The sequence below is a fragment of the Xenopus laevis genome, chromosome 9_10L, assembly GCF_017654675.1.
Source record: "Xenopus laevis strain J_2021 chromosome 9_10L, Xenopus_laevis_v10.1, whole genome shotgun sequence".
Taxonomy (NCBI): Eukaryota; Metazoa; Chordata; class Amphibia; order Anura; family Pipidae; genus Xenopus; species Xenopus laevis.
In genome coordinates this window covers 89,170,666-89,197,785 of record NC_054387.1, presented here as the reverse complement: position 1 = coordinate 89,197,785, position 27,120 = coordinate 89,170,666, and the positions used below count along the sequence as shown (strand labels likewise).

The following is a 27,120-nucleotide window of genomic DNA, read 5'->3' as shown; positions in this document are numbered from 1 at the left end:
GGGCCTGAATTGAATGACTTGTTGCTAGGGTAAATTGTACCTCTGTAATCTGTTGGCTGCCAAGATTAAAATCATTTTTTTTTATCAACTGAAAAAGATCTACAAAGATATCTATTCTGAATAAATGTCTTTTTAGTCAAGGCTATAACAATACAAGCCTGATTTTAAGATCTATTTTATTTGGACTTTTACCTGTATGATCTAAATTTTACAGTATCCAAATTCATATGAGAATACAGAAGTATTTTATCATTAATACATTATTTTTTTGTTAGGCATCTACAACCTGTAGCTTTTCGTTGAAATATAAGTCGTGAAATATACCAAAAAAGTGTTAGTATGTTAGATGGCATACTACAGCAACAGTTAAGGAACCAGTTGCAGATTTCTTCCTTAGTGGACATACACCCACCCTTATAACAATATAAAATTGCAGTGCTTTTTCATCTACTGCTAAATAACATATTTTGTGTTTTTTTATATAACAAATGATTCCCGGGGCAACACCCAACAGAACAGCAAAAGCTTAGTTTCCTGATGCAGGAAGCAACTCCTGAAGCTTCTTTGCTCAGATGTATCTTTTATTGTAACAGTAATAAACCTGAGCTCGGAAGTGTAAGTAAAGAGCTCAAAAGAGTGGGAGGGTATATATTATCACAGACAAAGTACATTCAACAAAGTAAAATTATTTTTATTATTATTTTTATCATAGAGATTTTCATAGAATCGTGCAAGCTTTTCAGCCCTACTGGTAAAGCTCCTCACAAACATTACAAATAAACAATACGATACACTTGGGCACAGTTGTGTTGCTGCTTGCCAGATCAATCCTGTTTTAGGATTATACATCTAATATACCTTAAATGTTATTGTCTATTGTAGAAAGAAGAGTCAATTCATTATATTATAAAGGTATCATGGCACAAAATGGCATGGGGAACCATTGGTGAACAATTCTAGCAATATTCTATAGGGGAGTCTAATGTACAGACATGTATGGGATTCATTATCCAGAAAGCACTGATCTCATCTTCCATAGACTCCATTTTATCCAAATAATTCTAATTTGTAATCATGTACTTTTTTCTCTGTAATAATAAAATAATGCCTTGTACTTGATCCAAACTAAGATATAATCAATCCTTATTGGAAGCAAAACCAGCCTATTGAGTTTATTTGGGGAAGGAAAGTTTGCACTTGGGGGTGCCAAATATTTAGGCACCCCCAAGTGATTGTATTGACTTACCTGAAACCCTGGGCCGGTGTTCATATTGGCAGAAAACTGCACAGGCCCTGAGTTACACCAGTGAGCCCCACGGAGAGATCTTCTTCCTGCTTCCTTTTTTTTCGCGCGGTTGCGCATGCGCAGTAGAACGAAAAGCCGAACTTTAACTAAAAAGTCGGCTATTTCGCTCTACTGTGCATGCGTTTGCCCAGGGAAATTTGAAGAAAAAAGATGCCGGAAGAGGATCTCTCCTTGCTGCTCGCTTTTTTTTTTTTTAATCATTTCTACGAAATTTTAAATGGAAATTAACTAGCTCTGGGTAATTTTTGAAAATTTTAAATTGCCAATTTGTTTCCTTTGATATTTCAGTCACTGTTGCTTAATCTTGTTAAGGGCGCAATAGTTAGCAGCAGAGTAAAACATTTAAATAAATAAATTAAAAAATAGTATTCAAATGAAATCTCTGACCAGTGTCGTCAAATGCTCTATTGTAAAAATAGTGTTAATATGAACACATAAAGCATTACAGAACTGCTGCCAGATGTATTGCCTGGTATTTTTTTGTTAGCCACTCAGCTTAAGTTGGGCTTACATGTAAAGATCCATTCATTTGGTTAGTTGCTAAATGAGCGGATCTTTCACCAATATGCTGAGCTGATATGATCATTTGGCCCTTAGGTGAACGATCAAAAAAAAAAATTGCCCTTACGAAACCTGTCAGGACAAGCACCAAATTGATGCACTGATGTGGTCCCAATCCAATGGCAAAATCAAACCTGTCCAATCTATATCTGGCTGATTTTCAGCCAGCTGGCACCATACATGGGCCAATTAATTGCTGACTGTCCAGAACGGCTGATTCGGCATCTTTTATCACCCCATTTATGGCCACCTTTATTCCCACTTCAACGTCTGCTCCAACATTGCCTCAAGTACACTTTTTACAAACACTAGAAAGACAGCCACCATCTGCCCAGCTGAGACTTACGAAGATGTACACTCTGGAATGATTAAGAATAACTTTTGTTATAAATAATGATACTACAGAACTGTGTGGCTACAGACTTAATTCAGCAGTTATTAACATTGAAAACAAAGCACATAGGCAGAGGTCCACAGACTAAACAATAGCATGTTCCCAAAACCTACTACATTAATCACAGTATGTGAACAGGAGTCACTACAAAATCCAATCTTGTGGACACAGTCGATGCATAGGTCATTAACCAAGTATATCAATAACTGTAAAAATGACAATGCAGCAAACTTTATGGAATAATAATGCATGCAGAGTCAGCCTAGCTTTATGATCATACTAATGCAAGGATGAAGCTCCTGTTGCTGAAATCATATTTGTATAGAAAATTATGTATTGTCCTTTAGTTTGCTGTAGTGCTACTAGCACCCGTTTGTGATAAATTCAGAACACTTCATGAACTCGAAAATGATTTTCCAGGGAAGGCATTTCATATGAAAAATGCAGCCGGTTATCAACCTTTACATTGTATTGCTTCAAGAGCTGCACAAATTTTCTGTGCTCCTCCCCAATCCATGAACGCATAACATCCCTAACTTGGTACGGTGTTACATGCATGTGCACTGCAATCCCTGTCTGAGCAAAGGCTTTCAAGAGATCAGGATATGTAATCCACGTGTCAAAGCCACCAGAATGGCCCCCATCAAGCCAGTACATGGCCTTAATGTTAGCAAGGAAAGGCTGAATATCCTTGTCTTTGATAGCTTCTTGCAGTTCATAAAGTAGCTGATTTAATACAACACACCCTTTGCTGAATCCAATCACTGTAATGGACAATGAATCTTTTAAGGAAGGCAAACCTAGATTCATTGTAGAATGGATTAAATTGTCTTTTTTGGAAGGACAACCATTTGTAGTGTAAGTACAAATATCAAATTTAGACAGATCATAGTCTCTGTCTACACTGTATTTGTTGTTCTGTGATAATAGAATAGTCTGTGCTGCACTGAAAGCATTGGTTAGCAGTGACTGGAGTTGATTAAATGCTCCCAGCTCAGTGCTGTGCTTCGGAGCTCCAAACATGTTGCTCTCCACAAAGTTGTCATAGCAGCTGAATTTGTGTAAGTGCATTTGCGATGACTTAATTATCCAGATTTAACTATTGGGAAAGCGCTGGGAAAGCATGTTGGCAACATCTTCTAGACTCCACCGTTTCCATCGGAAATTTTCCGAGTGGCTTGCCATCACATCACGATAATTCTGAAAGCAAATCGCATTGGCAGCTTGTTAGATTATGCTTCAGATAGGGGAAAGAGAGAACAAAATATTAAAGTTTTACTGACAAAAATCTATGTCTCTGTATAGCACACAGGTAGAAATATAATCCTTATAGGATGTGTGGATGTGTTCTAGGCCTTTATAATACAGGAACTGCAAAAACAGTAGCATAACTGGTAACGATCATGGTTACAAGAATGTCACTGTTCCCTTAACAGACTAAATGCAGACCCTGAGAAGCAATATCTACTGATAACTTACTTAACATACTTGGAATTGATCAATGTTAACAAGGGGCATTTTCAGGGACAAAGGCAATATGAGTGTCTGTCCCTATAAAGTAAAGACAGCAGGCTTTCCAGGTGTATGGTCACCTATGTATTTTTTCCAGTGCTGGGACCCAGTTTATCAGAAGAGCAGGAGTCCCATACCTGCGGCTCCTTTTCACTTCCTATCTGGCAACTGATGGAAATTGTCAGTCAGGACCGATAATCTTTTATCCACCAGGATCACAGGATTATCAGTTTAAATTACTTCCCATATATGCCCAGATGGTCAGGTAGTAGTTGAAATCAAACTGGACATGTACAGCCAGATCAGTAACTGCTATCTCTCCATTTGTGGCGAATACACATCCAGCTTCCGGGGTGCTAGAAATTCTAGTTTGGCCCAGGTCTGGACAGGCAATCTGGATCAGTTCTCAGATTTAAAATAGGCCCTGGCATTTCAAGTAAACAAAGGCCCAAGCCTGCCCACTACAATGTGACTGTCTATAACATCTTATAGTAGCCCCTCTGGCATTTGCCAGAATCCACAGATTCCCATTCGGGCCTGAAATGAAGATTCTAGCAAATGCCAGAGGGCTTGCAATAAGATGACATAGATAGTCGCTATGTAATGGGCCTCTGCAGCATGCATCTAAATTAATTGGTAATTTGCCACACAGGGCATGGATTCATTATGTGTGGCCGATATTAAAGGGGCGAGGTGGGTCTTTTTGATCCTCTGTGTACTTGAAATATCAGAGTTTTCAGTCCCAGTCCAGACCTGGTTCGGCCACCACTTTTCTACACAGATTGGACAAAATAGACAGAGGCATTGTAACACATTAAGCTTAGGTTGAATGTTTCTGTCTGGCACACATGCACACCAGTGGTAGTAGGTAAGTACTAGCTCAGACTCGGGAATCTGTTACTGAACTACAGTTCCCAGAATCCCTCATTCAGAGTGCACTAGTACAGTCCGAGCATCCCCCTGCAGAGTGAATCTCTGTAACAGGGTTGGCAGTTTTCCAGCCGAATTGGGCTACTAAATTAAAGCCCAGGCTGGTTTTGAAAGTACAGACTAGCCAATGTAAGGATTTGGGCTACTTTGGAAACCAGCCTTAGTTTTTTTTCTTGCCCTAGTGTGCCAATCCTGTCTCCCAATGCATGTTGGGTAATGTAGTTTTTGCTCAACAATTTTTTCCAACTGCCAAGTTTAATGTAATACTACAATACCCAGCATGCAATGGGACTGACTTCTGTAGAAGTTGGGAGTTACCAGATTTTGGGCTCTGTATTCCAGTCTCCCATCACTTTTAAGTATTTTTGCATTTTCCGTTGACTTTCCTCAATTTCAGTCAATTTTGGGGCAAAAATCTGCCGGCCACCAAAATGTCTAGAGGTTGAGCTGTTTTACCAACATTTAATGAAATTGTGTATGTATTAGGGCCTTATGGGACCCCTATACCTCTGTAGTTACGCCTCTGGTGGTGGTTGAATCTGTACCATTTTACTTATATGGAAAAATTTGTCAATCTGAAAATTTTTAGACTTTTTTCACTGCACATATTGTACTATTTTTGGGCTACTTTAGACCTGGCAACCCTGCTGTTCTGTAACTCCTAGTCTCCAGCTAATGCGCCTTCAACTGGCTGCCTCTGGCTCACCTGCACATCCCCTGGGAAATAAAGCACATGCTGGGGCTTCTGACTACTCTCCCGAGCCGGGCACAGCAAAACGTCATTGCTCTTGGTAGCCACGCAACCGGGCACAGCGGACAACCTGTAGATAGCTGGCGGGCCGGGCACGGAGGAGACACCCGCACACATGCTAACGACCTCGGCCACTGAGTGAAGCAGCAGCTTGCGGGCAGAGCGCACCGCTCGCGGTACTTGGTAAATGGGGCCAATGCTATCGCCCATGTCCTAGGATTTGCAATGGACTTCCCCCTGTCATTCGTGACATCACCGCCCCACGTGGGTAGCTGGAGCGCGGAAATGAAGAGCAATTCACTCGAGAGAAGACCGGAAACAGAGGCGAGTACAGTGTCGGCATGTGTCAATGTTGTGAGCATTGTCAGAGTAGAGTCACGTGTGCGAGGATATATTTGTGAATAAGCTTCCTCATGCCCTATTGTATGCGCACATTCGATAGTCGTACAATCGACTGTCTCTGCTGCAGACACGTTAGCCAGGCTGTTTACATAACTGTGACACTTCCCCGCTCCCTGGATTAATGTAGACCAATGAATATTCAACTTTTTTGCCTTGGGGGACTTGAATTAAAGTGGTGGTTCATCTTTAATTCAAAGGAGACATATTGTGTAAGAAATAAGAACGTACCAGTGCATTATACTCATTTAGAAATAGAAGAATTGTGTGTTTCAGGCTGGTTTATTGAATATTTCTGCAAAAACCCCTAATAATCCCTCCCTTATCTTCTACTTCCTGGTCCCTGAATTCCCAGGCTGTGCAGGGGAGTTGCCAGCAGCTCTCAGCTCACTGCACTGTAGAACAGGAACCAATCAGCAGCTAGCAGGACCTGATAGGGAACTGAATCCTGTGTGACTGCAGGGCTGTGATTGGCTGTCCCCCTCCTATTATGCTTCTGGCAGGGACCATTAGGACACACCCACCCCTCATTTGAAACAGGGACCAGAGAACATCTATAGGGAGCTCCAATATCCCATTAACTTTAAGTAGGATATAGAATGGCCAATTCTAATCTGGTCTTTTTTTTTATTTTTTTTTTATAGTTTTTTAATTATTTCCCCTTTCTTCTGACTCTTTCCATATTTCAAATAGGGGTCACTGGCCCCAACAAAAAATATTCTCTGTAAGGTTACAAGTGTATTGTTATTGATACTTTTTATTACACAACTTTCTATTCAGGCCTCTCCTATTCATATTTAAGTCTCATTCAAATAAGTGCATGGTTGCTAGGGTAATTTGGACCCTAGCAACCATATTATGGATATTGCATACTACTCAAAATAACACTACCAGTAAAAAAAAAATGAAAACCAATTACATATTGTCTAAGAAGATTAATCTCTACATCATACTAAACATTAACTGAACATTCCGTTTAAGTTGCAAAAGCAGCTTTGTGTCCCCAAAATTGGTTTAGAATCAGATAAGCACCTTGTTTTACTGTAATGTATTGTTGAAAGGAATTATTATGCATTATTGTGGGGGGCATCATGGAGATTCAACTTATAAAAACATGGGAATCCATATGTTAAAAATCCCTGAATTAGAACTAAACTAGCTGACCCTTCGTGGACTCTCCTAATCCTATAGTCCTTCAAAGGAGAATTCGACCCTAAACTTGAAAAATGCCTACCCTACATAGACCTCCTCCCTGCTCCCCCCAGCCTAAGTGTTACCCCAGGCAAATGCCCCTAACATTTTATGTACCCCTCAGTGCAGATTCAGGCATCAGAGTTCACGGGCGCCATCTTCAGTAATCTTCTAAATGAGACCGGCGCATGCGCAGTTGTCGCAAACAGAAAATTGTTCCAACTGCACATGCGCCGGTCTCATTCGGAAGATTCCCGAAGAGAAGAAGATGGCACTCATGAACTCCGATGCCTGAATCTGTAACTGACAAAGTCTCAGTGAGACTTGGATTTTTTACTATTGAGTGCTGTTCTTATATCTACCAGGGAGCTGTTATCTTGTGTCAGGGAGCTGCTATCTGGTTACATTCCTGTTGATGACTGGGGGCACCTGGAAAAGTGACTACATATCTAGTCCCATGTAGCCGCAGTCCAAGCCAACCACGTGCCCTAGGCAACACAGCCAGCCACATCTCTCTCCTCTGTGCACACGAGTGAACGTGCAAGCGTAGTGACATCACACGCGAATGAGGGGACAAACAGAAAAGAGACATCTCCGCGAACCAGGAGCCACGCAAACCCACATTAGGGATAGGCAGCAGGCCTTTAACAGGCACCTGCCCAATGCTCCCTCATTGTTGTGCCCTAGGCACATGCCTCTTCTGTCTACCCCTAGATCTGACCCTGGTCCCATGTCAGATTTCAAAATTAAATATAAAATAATCTGTTTGCTCTTTTGAAAAATGGATTTCAGTGCAGAATTCTGCTGGAGCAGCACTGTTAACTGAGGCGTTTTGGATAAAAACACGTTTTCTCATGACAGAATCCCTTTAAAGTCATTTGTAAATGTAGTTATAGAGCCCTTTACCCTTCCTTGACTCTGGTAATCAGTACAGGGGTGGCATTACCGGGGGTGTGGGGTGTGTAATCTTTGTTTTCCGATATTGAGTGTTGGTTTGAGAATGCCATGTTGTCACTCTTCAGATGAGAGCCAAACAGAATCACAACTTGCAATTGGCCACCTTAAATACTATTTCTCATAATTGGACACACCTGTCTATGAAGGGCTTAACAAGCCAATTTGGTGTTGCCAGTAATCAGTACTAAGCAGTTACATGCATTCAAATTAACAAAACTACAAGAGTACCCACATTTTTGCACAGCCAGTTTTTCACATTTGATTTAATTACATACAACTGAATGCTGCTTCATTAAAAATCTTTGTTCAGAAAATACCCCAGTACTCCGATGTTCCTGGGAAATGAAAGACATACCACTGTTATCTTTTTTGTTGAAAGTGGAGTAAATTATTATACAAGCTGAGAGGGGTTCCCAAACTTTTTCATATGACTGTAAGTAATTGTTGGTTTACACATATGAATGTTTATTTATTTGAATGGCATTGCCTACAGCTTTTGCACCCCTAGAAACCAAAAAACTCTCTGGCACATTTCCCAACAACAATGAGGCGGCAAGTAAGTGCTACTTTCAGGCAACTGGATGAGGGGTGATTTATAGCCCACAGAGCTAGTAATCACTGTGAGGATATAACCGTTGGAATTGCCCTTTATGTAATTGCCCATAGTGAAAGTCTGTTCAAGGGACGAGAAAGCTCTTTTGACTTAATGAGTGTGTAGATTCAGGTGATTCTCTGGTTAAAATGTTCTGTAATGATAATATTAAACAATTAAAAATAATATACTTCTGTGTTTAGCAAACTGCAATGACATCCAACAAGTTGGGTCTGCGTTTAGCAGCTTGTCTTTTAAACGTTTCAGAGGCCAGGAAAAAGGATGTTGTGGAGAAAATTGCAAGAGCTGCATTGTATGACAAAAATGGTAAGTCTCATTTTATTATAGTTAACAGTTGTTATATTATGGATCAAACTGGGGCGTCTAGAAAGATTCCCAGCATTCCTATTTTACAATATACAGCGGAAAATTCTTGACAGAAAGATTATCTTAAGAATCAGGAACATTTTTACCAAAATGCCGAATGTAATTAGAACTCTGGTGTTTTTCAGAGGTGCTTTTTCAGTGGACTAAAAAAGAGTTTATACGAGGGAATACTTATTTTAATTATCTATAATGAAAAAATCTACATACTGCTTCCATGCAGAGTGCATGTACAACCAATATTTGGTAATATTCAAATGGAATCACTAGATGTCACTGTAGTTCACTAATGAGACATGGAAAAAAATGTTCTGCTTATCATAAGTTTTCATTTTATTTTTTGTGCCTGATTGCTGTTTTGCATTTTATTTTTATAGTAATTTCTTTTCATTTAGAGTACCAGCTAAACAAGGCTAGGGCTACTTAACCCTTTATGATTACAATGATGGTGTGCTCACCTAGTAATATATGACATCACAGTTAAAACCTGTCATTTTTTTCTATACAATGTTGCAAAAACCTTTTTTTTCAAGGACCAGCTAAGACACTCCTTGCCTTCCTTAACCCCTCATCCTGCTTTAGTCTGTTGTATACTCTGAATGCCTTTTGGCAGTTGAAATCATTAAGCATGAATAACTTCTCATGACTTTCAAAACAATCAAGTCTTCTTCTCTCCTCCACATCTTTTCTTGTGTCTCTATACAATCCTACATTCTCTGATCAATGGATCACAAGTGCACCCACTGACGCATGCCAGTAGTTCCTCAACCACAACCAACTTGTTACAAGAGGATTTGGACGCTAATGCCATTGTTAATGTTCAGGAAGTGATGAAATTCTAACACACATTTTTAGGAAATTGTGTGTTACCGACTTTCATGCAAATTGCCATGATGCTAAGCAGTTGCCGGGCCCCGAAAAAAATCTTCAGAGGGGCTCGGCACACAGGGTGCTCCTGTCTGCACCATACTTCGACCCTCCTCTACTGCTCACTTGCGTGGCTGCAGATTTTCATGAAGCTTTCTCTAGAGCTACGCCACTGCTACTTTACTTCCATCTTGGTGCATCACAAACAAGTTTCAGTAGACACAACTTGTTCCTGATATTACTCTGGAATTTTAGGGAAAATTTTTGTTTTGAAACATCTTGATTTGTACTTAAATTTTGCAATTTGCACTTCGTGGTGTTGCTCTGGGTTCAGCCTGATAATCTGAAACATTCAGGGTTTTCAGACAATAAACTGAAAAAAACGAGCGATGCAGGAGTGAAGTCTGAAAAATTTGTATGATTAGAGTTTTCGCTCGATTTTTATCAAATTTTTTCCTGACCCAACTTTTTCGAGTTATTTTATTTATAAATAAGATAAAATTGTGGATGAGAGTTTGGTCGAGCTTGATTTAATAAAAATATGAGATAAATTGGAGTTTGAGTAAATCACCCCCTTAGTATACTTGTTTGAATGTAATGTTGGTCATCCAGGGTTTAGGGAACCCACTGAAATTAGGATTTATAGACATTCACCTAAAAAGTCTCCAATTTTTAAAATTTCACTGTTATATTCCAATTCTTTTGATAGCTACATTTTTTACATGCTGGATTTCAAACAAATATGCCTTTATATAAATGTATACTTATATTTAGTCTGTTTTAGTGATATAGCTTATCTGCTCCACTCTGCTGTTTATTGCTCTGAGGTGTAACTCACATTCTTTAAGATGTCCACAGTTTCTTATGATTCATGGTACATTATTGAAGAAGCTAAAACACCATAGTATCCTGCAGTACATGAGAAAAAGATATATAGTTCCCCAGACCAAAGAAAAATGTATGTATCCTGTTTTGGAATCAATTTTCTGGCAAAAAGAATCCCCTTTTAGTATAACGATACTGTTCCTTTAATAGTGTGTGCTAATTTCTGCCCAAGCTATGCAGAATTATTAAAAACAAGCAAAGCCATAGTTGTAGTTGATTTGAATTGGCCAGTTCTTATGTCAGTTGTCATGAAGTTCGGATTATGATACTGGTTTGGACTGTGAAACCAAAACGGAATGTTAATTTGCCTCCTAGACTCCACAAATTATTTTCTTGGGTTTTTTGCAGATATTTCCAAAACCACAGAATATATCAGCATATCAGTGCTTATCTTCATTCTAGCCCCAACATTGTTTGTCTGCGTTATGTTTTTGTGGCATGCTCATTTATACCGAAATGTAGTTTATACAAATATATATTTGTCTCTTTGTCTCTCACCCATTATTTCTCCCTCTTTCTTCCTAAACCATACTGACTAGGAAATAACGATTTCCTTCCTCAGATAGTGTTTTGAAAGAGCTATTGTCTTGAACTTTTGTATTGCCCATAAGTTTTTATGGGAGCCAGATTGACAGAATCATTGCCTCATCACTCACAAATTAGATACTCTCATTTAGCACATAAAGAAACACTATAAAGAATATTTGCTAGAAAATGCCTTAGGCTCTTAATTTTTAGTTTTTACCAATTTTTTAATGGTACAAATTCCCATTCACTAGGTATAAGTGGCTTATTTGTGTGTGTGGGGGGAGGGGTGTAGCAATACACTTGTACATTAGTAAGGGATTTTTGTTTAATAAGAATTGACTGTTCGCTTAACCACTCAGCCGTATTTTGTCATTAACTTTCTCAGTTGTACAAATTAGGGAATTGTGTTTGCAGGGAAGAATCTACCAATATCCTAAATATTCAACTCTGTTAAAGATATTCTCTGTTTGTAGCATGATGGTAATGATTATGTTCTATGTAAATAACAATTGTTGTCACAAAAATATTGTTTTAAGAAGAAATATATATTATTCAATGACCTATTGTAAGAGAGCAACAGTTATAAAAACAACCTCATAGTTGATTGCATTTTCACTTACCGTACTAAAAAATTATATTAAAACCCAAACAAATGTATACCTCTACCTTTCTAGTTCTAGTGAAGATATTCTGTCCACAAATTCAGGTGCTCAGGTGATGCTGCGATTTGAGAATGATTCAAACACAGGAAGGGTAAAAGCTAACCCATTTTATGCCCTACAGCATAATATGCCCATTGTACAAGCCACACCCAAAGTCTTCCACCTTCATTGTTGTTGCAATTGAAGAACACTATGTCCAAGACGACAAATTTTGGATGAAAAGGCAACTTAAATCCAAATCACCTGAAATGGTCTAGTACGTATGGGGTGAAGGTCCTTTATCAGGATTATGTAAAAAATTATTTTGTGAAATCCACCCCAACAGAAGTCTTAGGATAAATTGTTCCAGGTTGGTATTCACACCTGCTCCATTCCGATGACAGATTTAACCACAAGTGTTTGGTGATGGTCTTGGGGACATTTTTTCTTTTATTTCGTTTTTTTTTTGTAGTGGGGCCACCACACTAAAGCAAATACGGGCAACATTGTGTGTCCTGAAACAATTAGATGAATAATGGCCAGTCCAGTGCATTCTGTTATATTGCAGCACAGATCAGATCAGACACTATACACCAAACAACACATGTAAACTGTAAAGTAAACAAACCCCTTAAACTTTTGCTATTTTGTAAAGTGTGTCTGGTTTGCAACAGGAAACCTGAACATCAACATACCGAAGTATTCATTGTAGTGCTTTGTTCCTTTAGTGAGCCTCCTGTGTCCTAAAATCAGCCATGTGCAGGCTTTTATTTCCTGGCTCCTCACTAACTCTGTAGGATTAAGTTATCAGCCTAGTGATTAAGCGATTGAATTTAGCAGTCTACTAGCCGTGTGCCAGCCATGTGCTGCTAGGATGCTTTAGGCCTTACGGTTTTTTGCCTTATTAGAGGCTGCAGTTTAAGTGAAATTATAGCCATTATACACCATTACACAGACAAAACAATTTACTTCTGCAGAGAATCACATTGACAGCTCATCCACGCTACTTTTTTTTTTCTTTTACATGTTCTGTATGGAAATTCAAGAAACTGTATCTGTGAAAGCATGTTGCAGAAGAAATCACATAAACTGACATCATTACACTAGTAGACTGAGGCCCTGCTGTATGTAAGATAGGCAGATTCTAACTCTGCAGCAGCAATCGCACACAGACATTTCAAGCATATAAAAGCCATGCTTAACGGACAGGGATTGGGCTAATCACTGAGGTGCTGGGCAGGGGATCTTCTTTGCAGAAAAAACACAATAGCCAGTGGTACTGTTGTATTCAGGGTTGCAGCACCATCTTGCCTCTTGCTCCAGGGAACCCTTGTGGCTGCCTTGGGTAATAAATATGCCGCTGTGGATCTTTAACCATAATTTATACCACCGTTATCAGCTTTAAGGCATTTACCTTGTTTGCCATGTAACATTGAGGCAAATGTAAAGCAGTAGTTATGGTGTTCTACACATGGATCACCAGTCACATGCCCAGGAAAATTGCTACTTGACTGAACTTGCCATTGGACCAGATTTGCTTCAGTGTATCGCCTACATTTTGCTTACCTGTGATTGCTCTTCCTCCAGTCATTGTCCTTCAAGTTTCTTGATTTGACAGCTTCAAATCCTGCAAGAGAGAGATACATAACGTACCTCCTGTCTCCAGTCCTGCCTGTAGGACTAACAACACAGGGGTCTTCTCACAAACAGTTTGACTTCCCTCAACCTACCCCATCACTTATAACACTCACATGTGTGTCTGTATTTAGGAACACAATTAGAGAATCAGCCCTCCCGTGTAATTTTAAATGCAATTGTATAGATTGTATAGATTTTATAAACGATATTCTTTATATTGTGTATTGTTCCCCATCTGCTAATGTGTTTTTGAATTTTATTACATCTTTGCTTTATCAGTATGATTCACCTCTCAGGAAATAGACGTTGTTTTGTAATTGCAGGTAAAGTGCACCCAAATACAACCGTTCTGAACATATTTTCAGATTATGACTACAACCGATCAGTTATCACTATAGCAGCTACTGCTGAACAAATAGGTATGTAACATAGCACGGCAGTGCGTTTAATTTGATGGTTATGTGCAGCATTATATGTCATCTATCACCCTTAACATAATCTATACACAATGTGAAATCACAGAATGGGTCCCAGCATTTACATTGCTTCTTCCTTCTCAGTATAAGTGCAGTAATGCTATGGACCATACAATAACCCAGGGCTGAGAGGTAGCATCAAGGGCCTAGTCAAAAATCTGTGGCCTGGGCTGACATAAAAGGGCTGAGGTTGACAGGATTGGATGGCGTGTGGTGTGGTCAGTTGGTTACATAGGGTCCCCTCCATACTGCAACCCTGAAATCACATTTATAGCCCAATGCGTAAAACACTTGTTCCAAGCCATTCCAGCAGTGTCATGCGTCAAGGAATATTCAAATCAAGGCACAGAGTGAAGCCCTGATGGGAGCAAGGAAACCTTGTAAGTAATGCCTGCCATAAAGGATATGTAAACTTTTAAAAAAAAAAGTGAATTGATGAGAGTGCTATTCTAAGCACTTTTGCAATTTACATTGATTCATTATTGTTTTTTTAATTCCAAGATATTAAAGGGATTTTCACCTTTATATAACCTTTTAATATGACGTAGAGAGTGATATTGCCAGTAGGCCATTCTGTAACAAACTAAAAGTTAACCCGAAGGTGAACCCTTTACAATTGGTTTTAATTTTTTATTATTTGTGGTTTTTGAGTTATTTCGCTTTTTATTCAGCAGCTCTCCAGTTTGCAGTTTCAGCAATCTGGTTGCTAGGGTCCAAATTACCCTAGCAACCATTCATTAATTTGAATGAGAGAATGGAATATGGTTAGGAGAGGGCCTAAATAGAAAAATAAAAAGTAGCAATAACAATTAATTTGTTTTTTAGATTAAAAGCTGGAAAGAGCCAGAAGAAGAAGGCCAATAATTCAAAAACTTTGAAAAATAAAAATAAAGGCCAATTGAAAAGTTGCTTAGAATTAGCCATTCTATAACATAAGTTAACTTAAAGGTGAACCACCCCTTTAAGAAATACATGGACTTTTAATACGATTGAATCTTGTTTTGCGCCACCTGCTGGTCTAGGAAGCTGTCAGGAGATAGAAAGAACGCTGGTCTTCAGGTTAGGAAAAACATTTAAAAAATCTCAGATAATTTTTATCACATCTTTCCTAATCAGAAGAATCTGTCCTCTTTATTTCTCCTGGCAAATTCCTCCACCAGCAGGTAACCTGCTAATCATATTAACAGTGCACGTATCCCTTAATATCTTGGTATTAAAAAAATAACTAAATGTAAATTGCAAAAGTGCTTAGAATACGGAGCACCATTAATTTTACATTCACTTATTTTAAAGGTTTGCTTCTCCTATAAGCAGGTAGTAAGTATAAGGCTTCTTATTGCTTTGTGGACACACATTATGCAGGAAACTCTGCAATGCCATTTTCTGTAGTGTCTCTTTAGCATCTTTTGAATATTTTTTTGTTAAAAAGTAGTAATTAAAGGACATGTAAAGGGTATTTAAATCGGTAAGTTCTATCCCCGGGTATTACTTTACCATGCATGTGCGAAAAAGAAGGCAAACAGGGCTCCAGCCCAGGGAAAAACCTTTTTATTCCACTGAAGGGGGGACCGGGTGCCTAACATTTTGGCACCTTTTAGTAAAATACCCTTTACGTGTCCTTTAATGCTTAAATGCTTTTAGTAGATTTATGTCATGGTGCTCCATATTTATATATATTTTAAATAGTATGGTGATTATTTGCCATTAATAACCATAAGTTGCAGCGAAATTAAAAAGGGATAATTGCCCTTATTTTCTTTACTTAACCCTTAAACTTCTACGTCTGTTTGGTCTTGCTTCACCACACCATTGATCAAAGCGAAACCTTGAAACATATATTGAGCTATTTGGTTATTCAAAAACATGCTGATTGCCCTCAATACTGCACTTTGCTTACTACACTTGCAGAAGAACTGTAAATGACCCCTCTTATGTTTTTCTAAATTTTAAGTAAATTATTATCCAGCATTTCTTTACTTAATATCACATATTGTTTGCAGGCCCAGTGACAAACTTTAACCCATTTTACACCAGATTTCTTTAAAGCTGACCTCTTCAAATCTTGTAAGCCACATTGTGGAATTTGTGGGTACAGATATGGGACCTGTTATCCAGAATGCTCGAGACTTTTTTTTAAACATTAAATAAACCCAATAGGTTGGTTTTGTTTCTAATAAGGATTCATTATATCCTAATTTGGATCAAGTACAAGGTAATGTTTTATTATTACACAGAAAAGGGGAATTATTTTTTTAAAAAAAATTGGATATTTGGATAAAATAGTCTGTGGGAGACAGCCTTTCTGTAATTCAGAGCTTTCTGAATAACGGGTTTCCGGATAACGGATCCCATACCTGTACAACCATCAATCTGGGAGTATGTGGACGGTGTTTAATATTGAGATGCATGATATAGTGGCAATCACGTTTTCCCAAATGCACAGGAAAATAAATGCTGCATTAACTACTGACAAATGATGTGTTTTTGTGTTAAAATGTGCATTATTTTGTAGGGAAGAAACCCTTGGTTGCTAGGCAATGCTATGCAGTTAGTCAGTGGATGTAATTAATTGGCTATAAAAGGCCTTATCACTTAATAAATAAGCTTGCTGTTACTTTAAGAGCTCAGAAGAACATTTGTTAACATTATTTTAGCTGAGCAAGTGAAAAACAGGTCCGAAGGGAATTAAAAAAAGATGTTAATTAAATTACTTCATTTGCTCAAGAAATGAGATGCTCATAAAATGTTTAACTCTTTGTGAAGACACTAACCATTCATTTCTTTTTCATGCATTCCTGTTTAACTGTTCTGACATATGAGTGAAACATATATTTATATTTATTTCTGTATTGCGAGAGCATCTTTTTAAATGCATATGGTTCTTTTTCTTTTACTTACATTGGAAAATGTTTCTGTTCATAAGTTCTTTACACTGCTGTCCAAATGTAATTATACTTAATGTTAGGGCAGCACTAATAGAAAGCATGTATTCACATAGTGACTGCCAGGAATCTTGCAGAAATGCTTTCCCAGCTCTATATTTCTTAAACAGAGCCTTTGTTAGGGTAGACGGGAAAGACCAGACCCTTTTGGCCAGAGAGTATATGTAGTAAAGGTACAGCTATTGTTGTGTTACAGCTACAAGGTTCCAAGACATTGTGAACATCAATTTGTATGCACTCCCTAATCTCTAGATTAAATTATCATTCACATAATATCTATGCACTTTTGCGTATTATTTGTATCTATAATTAATTCCATCTATATAATATACAGGTATGGGATCTGTTATCTGGAAACCCGTTATCCAGAAAGCTCAGAATTACACTAAGGCAATCTCCCATAGACTCCATTATAATCAAATTATTAACATTTTTAATAATAATTTCCTTTTTCTTTGTAATAATAAAACATTACATTGTACTTGATCGCAACTGAGAAATAATTATTCCTTATGAGACGCAAAACAATCCTATTGGGGTTTTTATTGCTTAAATTAATTTTAAGTAGAATTAATGTATGATAATCCAAATTATGGAAAGATCCCTTATCCAGAAAACCTCAGGTCCTGAGCATTCTAGATAACTGGTCCCATACATTTACCTCCCTTAATCTCTCTAGCTAACTATGCAGTGATGTTACTATCCAGTCTGCCGGATCATAATGGGCTTTCTTTACACATAATTTCATTTCAAACATACATTGTCCATTCTTTTTACCTTTTCTTATTCAGAATTATACTGTGTGTATTCAATATCTGTTTTTAATGCCTTGGTATATATAGGAGAGTCGGTGGTATCTGCATGCATTGAAGGCTTTGCTTCCATTGACCTAAGTGAGCATCATGGAATACATCCCTGTCTTGGAGCTATAGACCTTGTTCCTATTTATCCACTGTCAGGTGTAACATTGGACAAATGTGGAGAAGTAGCCAGGGGTGAGTTTGCAAACTATGTTTAAATAAAGCAAAGAAATGTGAACACTTAAATGGAATGTCAACCCAAAAAATAATGTTTTGCCTAATAAAAGAAAACATACACATTCATTAAATTTTTCCTATGGTCTTAAGTTATTTGTACTTTTAATGCTACTGAAAGCATTGTCTGTCCCTGTCTATTGTCTGCCCTGGTGGCTCACACTGTTAAAGGTCAAGTCAACCCCAAAATAAAAATTAGCCTAAATAAAATTAAATAAAAGAACATATTATTTTAAGCAACTTTGCAGTATACATTCATTACAGATTTTCTATGGGTTTAATTTATTTGTATATGTATTGCTATTGAAAGAAGTGTTTGTCCCTTTCTATTCTCTGGCTTGATCGCTAAGACTGTTGATACAATGTAAAGGAGGCCATACACAGGCAGATTAAAGCTGCTGGTATCGGTCCTTTAGACAGATTCAGCAGCTTATTTGCCCATGTTTGGGGGCTCCCGACGGGTCCTCCTGATCGATATCAGGCCAAAAATCGGCCAGATATCGATCGGTCAAGTTTGATTTTTTTTTTTACGTTCCAGGACCGCTTCGGCTAGTTGATGCGGTCCTGCGACCCGTCGGAGCCCCAGGGCTGATGAACGTTCGTATTCATCTGCTATCGCCCAGCCGTTAGTGGGCATATCGGGTTAAGATCCGTTATTTTTACAAATAACTTTTAAGAGCAATTAAAATTTGAATTTACATTTTTTTAAATTAATGTATATTGGAAAGTTGCTTAGAATCATGTTTTCTTTTATTAGGCAAATTTCTATTTTGGGGTTTACTTGACCCTTAAGACAAGACAGCTGATTAACAGACCTGTCTTTGCTGGGGAACTAAGACTTTTATAAAACATTGTTTTAAAAGTAACACTGCTTTCAATAGCAATTGGTTTTACAAATAACTCTTACAACTTACAAATCAGCACTGAAAATTTTTAGTACGTATATATTGGAAATGTTTTCATATTTTTATTTTGGGGTAGACGCCCTTTACGAAATACCAAAATGGCAGACACCATTAAATACAAATACCTCAATGGGGCATTGCCTTTAAAACAATTGTATGTGCTTTCAGAGAGTGTGCCTATTAAACCAGGATTATGTTGTATAATTATTTATAGAATTTTCATAGTCTTGAAGCCACTAGATGTCACTATTGTATCTCTTCTAAGCTGGTAGATACCACTTGCCTTCTAACCTTTCTTGCCAATAATTACATACAGAATAAACTAGTATAGGCACACTACATGTCTTTTTCAGAAATTGACATAAGTGGTAAGTACTTAAAAAGCAAGAGTGTGGTTGTGCACTGCAACAAAGCTGAGTGTGGCCAATTAAATAGTAACTCCCAGCTGACTGAGGCTGTGTTCTATAAGCTTGATTAGGACTTTAGTATATATATTTCATTATCTCTTAAATGTTCTAATGCTTCTCACTGTCCTTTCTTTGATATATATGTAATATATCATGTTTCCAGACATTGCTGAAGGGATGGCCACTGCAATTCCAGAATGCAGTATCTTTCTTTTCGGGCATGCTGATTTGCAAGGAAGGAAAAGCCTAGCTGAGAAAAGAAGAGATTTGGGTTGGTTTAAGAACAAAAAAGAAATTGATTTAAACAAACTAAAGTGTGATGTTGGAGCAAAGCCATCATGGAGATACGGAGTAACAGGTTAGTGTGACACAATATTGAGATTTACACAACACTGTGTTCAATATGGATCATGCCTACCTAGACATTAGGCTGCCCCTAGCTACGGCAAGGTTTACCCTCTTGTAACGTAGCACAAAGCACAAGTGAGAAGTTGATTTATAGCTTTTTGTGTGAGTGAGGCCTTATTTTGTGCAAATGAGAATTCTTGGAAATCCTTGTCAGAGGAAGCAAAATGGCAGCTCCTGCACACATTTACTAATGAGCTGATGAAAAGATTTCCTGTATACAATAACATGGGCCCAAATATTTAACTATACATTTATAAGAATAAAAATATACTAAGAAAAATAATTGATTATAGGATCAGGATATATTTTTCTGTTGTAACCCATTGATTGTTAATGATGTTTCCAAAAAAAAAAAGCTTTTATCAGTTAACCAGGTTAAAAATGATCAGCAATGTGCACATTATATGAAATTTAGGTTGTTTGTAGAGCACAAATGTATAAGGTTTTGCATATAAATGGAAGTTGATATACAGATGTTGGCCCTGTTTTCTACCAGCTTAATGACAAGTTCTGTAATATGTCAAAATACTTTGCATTGTACAGTAATTTATCAAACTAATTTTATTCATGCTGCGCAGCAATTCATTTGGAAAGAATGGTGGTATTTTTTGGCGGAATTTGCATTTCTGTTACAGATGGCAAATATCATCCCAAAAAGACAGGTTTTGGGATAAAACCCAAAAAAGTAAAATTCTTTTAAATTTTAATTTATGAAGGAAAATAAGTCCCAATGCTACCTAGGGCCTTAAATACATGAATGTGTTTCCTGGTGGCCTAGCATCCCAGTCCAAAGGAAGAGCTGCCTTTACATGGGAGAAAAGTAAATTTTACATTTAAACGATGTATTATTATATAGGTACATACAAAGATGTTTTGAGGCAATCTAACAAGTTTTGTGATGTTTACATTCCAATCACTCCTAAATAAGCCATATCCTTCCTGTTTTACTGAAATGTCAGATTTAAAGTATATGGAGCCAATCCAACACACTTTTCATACATAAGATATGACATATTCTTTTTATTGTTCACTCGTACAGAAAAAATGATTTTGATTCTGGGTCAACTTGTTATGAGGGAACAATAAAAACAGCATATCCCTTTGTCTGTTTGCTTCACCCCACTCCCCTGTTTTTTTTTTTTTTGTAGTGTTCCTCTCCATTGTTTTGTCTACTTCTTACTTGTGTATATGGATTCAATAATCATGCCTACCGCAAACATCCTTGCCATTGATGTTCTAGCATAATCAGCTTTCTTAAGGCTGACTCCATACTTGTCTTCTGAAACACAAATAAATGAACATTCTGGGTATGAAATAATATTCAATTGAAAAAGATTATTCCTTACTTAAAGGGGGTTATTTACTAAAATCCAAATTCATCTCATTATTTAAATAAAAAAAAAGCACAACCATATTTATTATTAAAAAAGCTCAATTTAATCGGTTTGAGTAAAAACTCAAAATTGAGCGAAAACCTGGACTGTACTTTTTCTTGTGTTTTTTTTCCCACAATCACTCGATTTATTTGGGCTTTTTCCTGAAAAGCCTGAATTTTTGGGAATTTTGCTGAAATGGTTGGATTTTCATGCTAATTCCAGCACAGACCACATAAACTTCCAAATAGGATAGGTACGTCTCCCATTGACTTATACACAACCTCGGCAAGTCTGAGATGGTGTATTTTCAGATTCTGACTTTTGCAGCATTGGGCCTTAATAAATGTTGAAAAATTCTATATTTTTTTTTATAAAAATCAAAATATTAGAGTTTTGCCCCAAAAAGCTCTACTAGATAAATTTGGAGTTTAGTTTATAACCCCCTAAATGTGCTCACATTGGCACAAGAACTGCACCAGATACAAAACGTATAACAATTCATATAATTTGTCTCACTTCACTTGGGGGCAGAGGACACTAGTTAAAGGGGACCCGTCACCCAAAAAAATTATTCAAAATCCTATTTTATCACATTAGTCAAGCAAAATGAACTTTAATTACACTATATAAATTATTTGAATTTTGTTTCCTTCAGTCTGGGATTTCAAAATTATAGCAAGCAGGCAGCAGCCATTTTGTGCAAACTGTTATTGTGGTGTTTATACAAATGGTCTGTAGATGTCACTGTGCCCAGACTTATACTGTGCATACTTCATACAGCTTAAAAGTGAAAGTTACTGTTGTATAATGCCTGCATGAGAGCCTGCTAATAAAGCACTGTTATACTCTACTCATCCTCGGCTACCCAAAACAAAACAGATTGGTGAAGAGGATGGGATCTTCTACCTCTTCAGCAGCCTGCACCTTTTCTTCCAAACCCTGGTGAGCCTACCATACCTTTTACTGCTTGGATCCGTATGTTTTAAAATTATATTATTGCTGCTGACCAAGGGGAGATTTCTGCTGCTAGAAAGCGTGCTTTACTTATTCACTGCCTGGGAGCAGAGGGACAGCGTATATTCTATATATAACCATTAGCTGATGAGACTTATGAAACTGCACTTACTGCTATAAAGAACATTTTCATGCCAAGAGTAAATATGGTTGCTGAAAGATATAAATTCCACCAACGTAGACAACGTGATGGCGAATCCACAGAACAATTTGTAGCCGCTTTGAGAGAGCTGGTTGTTACCTGTGAGTTTGGGAATCTAACAGATGAAATGCTAAGAGACCAAATAGTGGAAAAAACAAACTCACCTCGCATTAGAGAGAGACTGCTCCTAGAGCAGGATTTAACCCTTGCAAAGGCTATTACAGTTTCTAGCCAAATTGAAAAAGCAGTGGCAGAAGCTAAAACTCTCAGTCAGGGAACTGCTGGGAATGTACAGACTGAATTCAGCACTGTGGCCTAATAATGCACAGTCACAGGCAAAATACAGTGCTAAGGAAAGGGATTCACCTACACTGCAAAACCGTGCTTTCGATGTGGTTCAACACAACACACTGCAAATTATGTCCTGCAAAAGCTAAACGGTGCCACAAATGCACAAAAGTAGGACATTTTGCTAAGATCTGCAATAGTTCTGCTTAAGATGTTCATGAATTCACTACTACACATGTCACAGTATTAAGTGTGGATAAAGCTGGTACATTTATTCCAGACAAGTTTATATGCACTGTCAGTGTCACTACTGCTTCTGTTGACAAGGGACACTCCATTAACCTGATGCTTAATACAGGTTCAGCTGTTTCTATACTACCAAAGCATATTTTCTTGAAATACTTTGCAAAAGATCCACTTGTTGCACCTGCCCTGAAACTGGTCAGTTACTTAAAGGATCCAATCCCTGTGCTTGGTTGCTTGCCAGTGACTGTACAATTTGAATCAAATATTGCAAAATGTGACTTTTACATTGTGAATAAGGGTACTACTATACTTGGAAGGGATCTCTTTGCTGCATTAAACCTACAATTGGTAGGTTGATGGTCTCATTACTACAGCACCAGTGCCTGCCACACAGCCAGTGTCTAAAATTTCACCACAAAGCAACACTTCACTGGGCTGTGCAAAGAACTTTGTACACAAAGTTACGTTGAGACCAGATGTAAAACCAGTACCATTTCCTGATTCAGCATGGGAAAAACTTGCTATTGATATTGTCGGTCCTTTTACAAATGCTCCTATAGACTGCAGATTTGCTATAACCTTGATGGACTATTACAGTAAATGGCCTGAAATTGCATTTGTTTCTCATATAACATCAGCTACAGTTATAACATTTCTGTCTGCAGTCTTCAGCAGAGAAGGTAATCCAAAGGAGTTAATATCAGACAACGGACCACAGTTTGTCTCATCCGAGTTTGAATTCTTTCTGAGAGAGAGGAATATTGTGCATAGGAAATCTTCAATGTATTACCCACAAGCAAATGGAGAAATTGAGCAATTCAACAGAAGTCTGAAAGAAGCACTACAGACAGTAAATCTTACTGGGAAATCTTGGAAAGTATTTACAACAGAGTTCCTACATTACTACAGAGCAATGTGCCATGCCACAACTCAACAGATGCGCACTGTTGAGACATCAAACTTCCACAAAATACTGTGCCTAAAAAATCATCTACTGCTGACATTGTGAAAAGTCAACAAGCCAAATGCAAGGCTTATACTGACAGAAAATCGTGGTGCAAGAAAAGTACACTTTTAGCCTGGATCTTTAGTCTGAATTAAGAAACCAGGAATACTGAAACAAGGACAATCTATATTTACTACACCACTTGAAGTGAGACGCCAGTGAGGACCATACACATATAAACTGTCTGATGGACACATATGGAATGCAAGTCGTCTTGCTCCTGTTAGATATGACTTTGGAGAAGCTCCATTTGATGAAGGATATTTTCTTACTCCTGATGTCAACTGTAATAGGCCTCTAGAAAGTGAACCTATATACTGAGAGAATCAGAAAACTACCTGCATGGACCCAGGACTATGTGATGTGAATAATATATAGTATTGCTTTAAGATGCATTGTTGATGCATTTGCCATAATGTTTATATGTGCAGTAATTAAATATCTAAAACTGGATGTCTATTACATGTTGCTACCTCCATGCCAGCTACTTTACAGTATGGTCGGGCTTCCTGAACTGCAGTGCTTTCTGTAAGCTTCTGTAGGCACTTAAATGAACAGTAACTTGTTTTAAAGAAATACAAATATAATGCAGCGTTGCCCTGCACTGGTAAAACAGGGTTGTTTGCTTCAGAACACTACTATTGTTTATATAAACAAGCTGCTGTATAACAATGGGGGCAGCCATTCAAATGAGAAAAAGCTCAGGTTATACAGCAGATAGCAGATAAGCTCTGTAGAACATAATGTTATCTGTTATCCACTATTTAACCTGTGCCTTTAAGCCTTTTTTCCATTTCCACCATTGCTACTCAGCAGCTTGTTCAAGTATTATGGAGACACCACATTTTATCACAAAAACAAACATTTTATATCAGCTTTATCACATGCAATCAAAGTAACCACTTAAAGGGGCAGTATACCCTCTGTTCAACATGAGCTCAATTAATAAGTCTTGTGCTGAACATACTTTTTGACAGTTGTTTAAATATGTTAATAAACAAACTTGGCAAATAGGTACATTGAAGTGACTCCATATTTGGTCATTGCAAAACAGATTATTAGATTACCAGTATACAATCCTCTTCCTTCTCCTTTGCTGGGTTGATTTACAAATAAGATGGAGTGCATGATAGATCCCATTTAATCTACTTTTCATTCATGCATTAATGCTGTTGTGTCCCAGATAATGCAATCATGTTATTTTACTCCATATAAAATAGAAGGGTAGTCCAATGAAATTGTGATAACTCTGGCTTGCTGGGAAACAGGTAATGGGAAGTTTATACATTTGTCATTGATACAACCTAGAGGAAGTCCTTAACCCATCGCTTCCAAAACCCATCTCCACTTCAACATTGTACATTTTCTTTGGGACGACTTGAGGCCAACATCCTCACAAATCTCGTGCGCCACTGGCAGGTGCAGGCTGACGTTTACCATACACCCACCCTGCGACCTACCCCTTCCACCTCCAGTCTTTCCTTTTTATTGACTCTCATACACCACCCCTTCCATGATTCCGAGATGGGTGGGTGTTGTTCTATAAATACGGAGGCGCACCTGATTAGGGGTGGGTTAGGGTTGACAAGAAGTGTGCAATAGATTAGGTTTCATCCATTAAATATATATGACATGTTAAACAACCTTCAAACAACTAGTTGTTTTCAGATAGATCACCAGAAATAACCACTTTTTCCAATGACTTTCTATTTTCTATGTGTAACAGTTTTTTCTAATTATGAAGTGTAAAGTGTCATTTTTCACCTTCTGAAGCAACCCTGGGGGGAGGGGGGTCGCCGACCCTGTAAACTGTGTTAAATGGATACATTTAGTTGATACATTTCTTAACTTTGTCACTGCTGAGCAGAATCCCTGGGTTTCATTACAGACAGCTGTTACAATTGATACAATAGTTGCTAATACTCCAGAGATGCTAATGAGAAATTGCAACTAAATGTTGCAAAATTGTAACAGTTTAGTCTGGTCCTAAATTACTGAGCTGCCAGACAAACACCAGAGACACGAAAGTAATTGAAAAAAGTCTTTATTTCTGGGGAACAATCTGAAAACAACTGAACTGAAAAAGTTTTTGGAAGATAAACAACCCCTTTAAGTCTCTTAAAAAATACATTGATCAATCCAAACAACAGGAAATATGACTCTACTATATTTTAATATGTTTTGATGTCAATTTTGGTCCTGGAATTGGTTGAGCAAGTGTTTCCTGTGCATCTCAGGCTTCATCAAGTTTTTGTTTTTACTTTGTGTCAAAGCAAATGCATTTACTACACCTACACTGATAATTGTCGGAATCATTTTTCAGTTGTTATATTCCAAATTGTTATAAAGAAATCTGAGTGTAAATGTTTATTTTTTTTAAAAAAAGGGCGGTTATGTAACATTAGACGTATTTCTGTATTTGTAGGTGTCGGTGCAAGTCCTTATGTGATGAACTGCAACGTGACTCTCTGCACTCAGGATCTGACCATTGGAAGAGAAATAGCAACTGCAATTCGCAGTCGTACAGAAGGGGGTTTAAAGGGAGTGCAAGCCATGGCCTTCCCTCATAATGGGTTGGTGGAAATAGCTTGTAATGTTGAGAGCTTCCAAGATGCTCTAGATTCCAGCTCTACAACAAATGTGGAGAAACACATCTCCTATAACAGTTGTAGCAAGACATTTTCATACATGTCTCCTCTGCATATAGAAGCTCGGATTAGAGGGCTGGCCGCACAGCAAGGGATTGATATAGCAGGGACTGCACTTATTGGCTTTTCACCCCAAGTTTGTAAAAGCACTACAGAGTATGCTTTATCTCATGGAATAGCAGAATTTTGGAAAACGAGAAAAGGAATTTTTATGTAAAATAAAAGAAAGATTGTCCTGGCTTTTTAAAAGGAAACCACTTTTGCAGCATATTTAAAAGCATAAAGTTCAAAGCTAACTTCAGTTAGAGTGGAGACTATGTCACACTTTTGGAAATTGCCCACAATCCCCTCTATGTGCAGCTATTTTCCAAGTACTAATTTACTACTATTGACCGTAATAACACATGGGTAGGTTTTGTTGTTTTATAAGGTAGCATTAAATCTGAGAAACAAAAGAAAAAAATTCTGTATTTTTTTTTTTTTTTTACTAAACTACCTCTTTCTTAAGTGACTGTTCTCTTTGTATCCAGTAAACAAAGATAGAATTCTTACCTATGTTGTTATGTGTCAGTCTTGTAAATGTTGGGGGTAATTTAATATACTTGAAGCATAAAATGTGATTAGTGAAAGTAAGATTACAATGTTCTGGCATCTTTTACAGATAAAATAAATTACCAAAAGTTTTCCAGAAA

At 37.6% G+C, this 27,120-nt stretch overlaps 1 protein-coding gene and 1 pseudogene across 4 annotated transcripts; one reads left to right on the top strand and one right to left on the bottom strand.

Moving 5' to 3' along the window:
• Positions 1-1,457: 1,457 nt before the first annotated feature.
• On the bottom strand, positions 1,458-5,664 carry LOC108701444 (annotated as a pseudogene).
• XB5818974.L (uncharacterized XB5818974 L homeolog) lies at positions 5,659-27,120 on the top strand. Of its 4 annotated transcripts, none has more exons than XM_018234576.2 (6): positions 5,659-5,778; positions 8,797-8,920; positions 13,860-13,955; positions 17,797-17,949; positions 19,464-19,658; positions 26,206-26,979. In XM_018234576.2, the coding sequence occupies exons 1-6, from the start codon at positions 5,680-5,682 to the stop codon at positions 26,643-26,645; spliced, it is 1,107 nt and encodes a 368-aa protein (XP_018090065.1). In that variant the 5' UTR covers positions 5,659-5,679; the 3' UTR covers positions 26,646-26,979.

What these genes read in the sequence shown, in the direction of transcription:
- XB5818974.L (XM_018234576.2), top strand. Translation starts at nt 5,680, where the DNA reads ATGGACTTCCCCCTGTCATTCGTGACATCACCGCCCCACGTGGGTAGC. An exon ending in AGCTACTGCTGAACAAATAG is followed by an intron (nt 13,956 to 17,796) that starts GTATGTAACATA and finishes TGGTATATATAG; the next exon opens with GAGAGTCGGTGGTATCTGCA. An exon ending in ATGGAGATACGGAGTAACAG is followed by an intron (nt 19,659 to 26,205) that starts GTTAGTGTGACA and finishes CTGTATTTGTAG; the next exon opens with GTGTCGGTGCAAGTCCTTAT.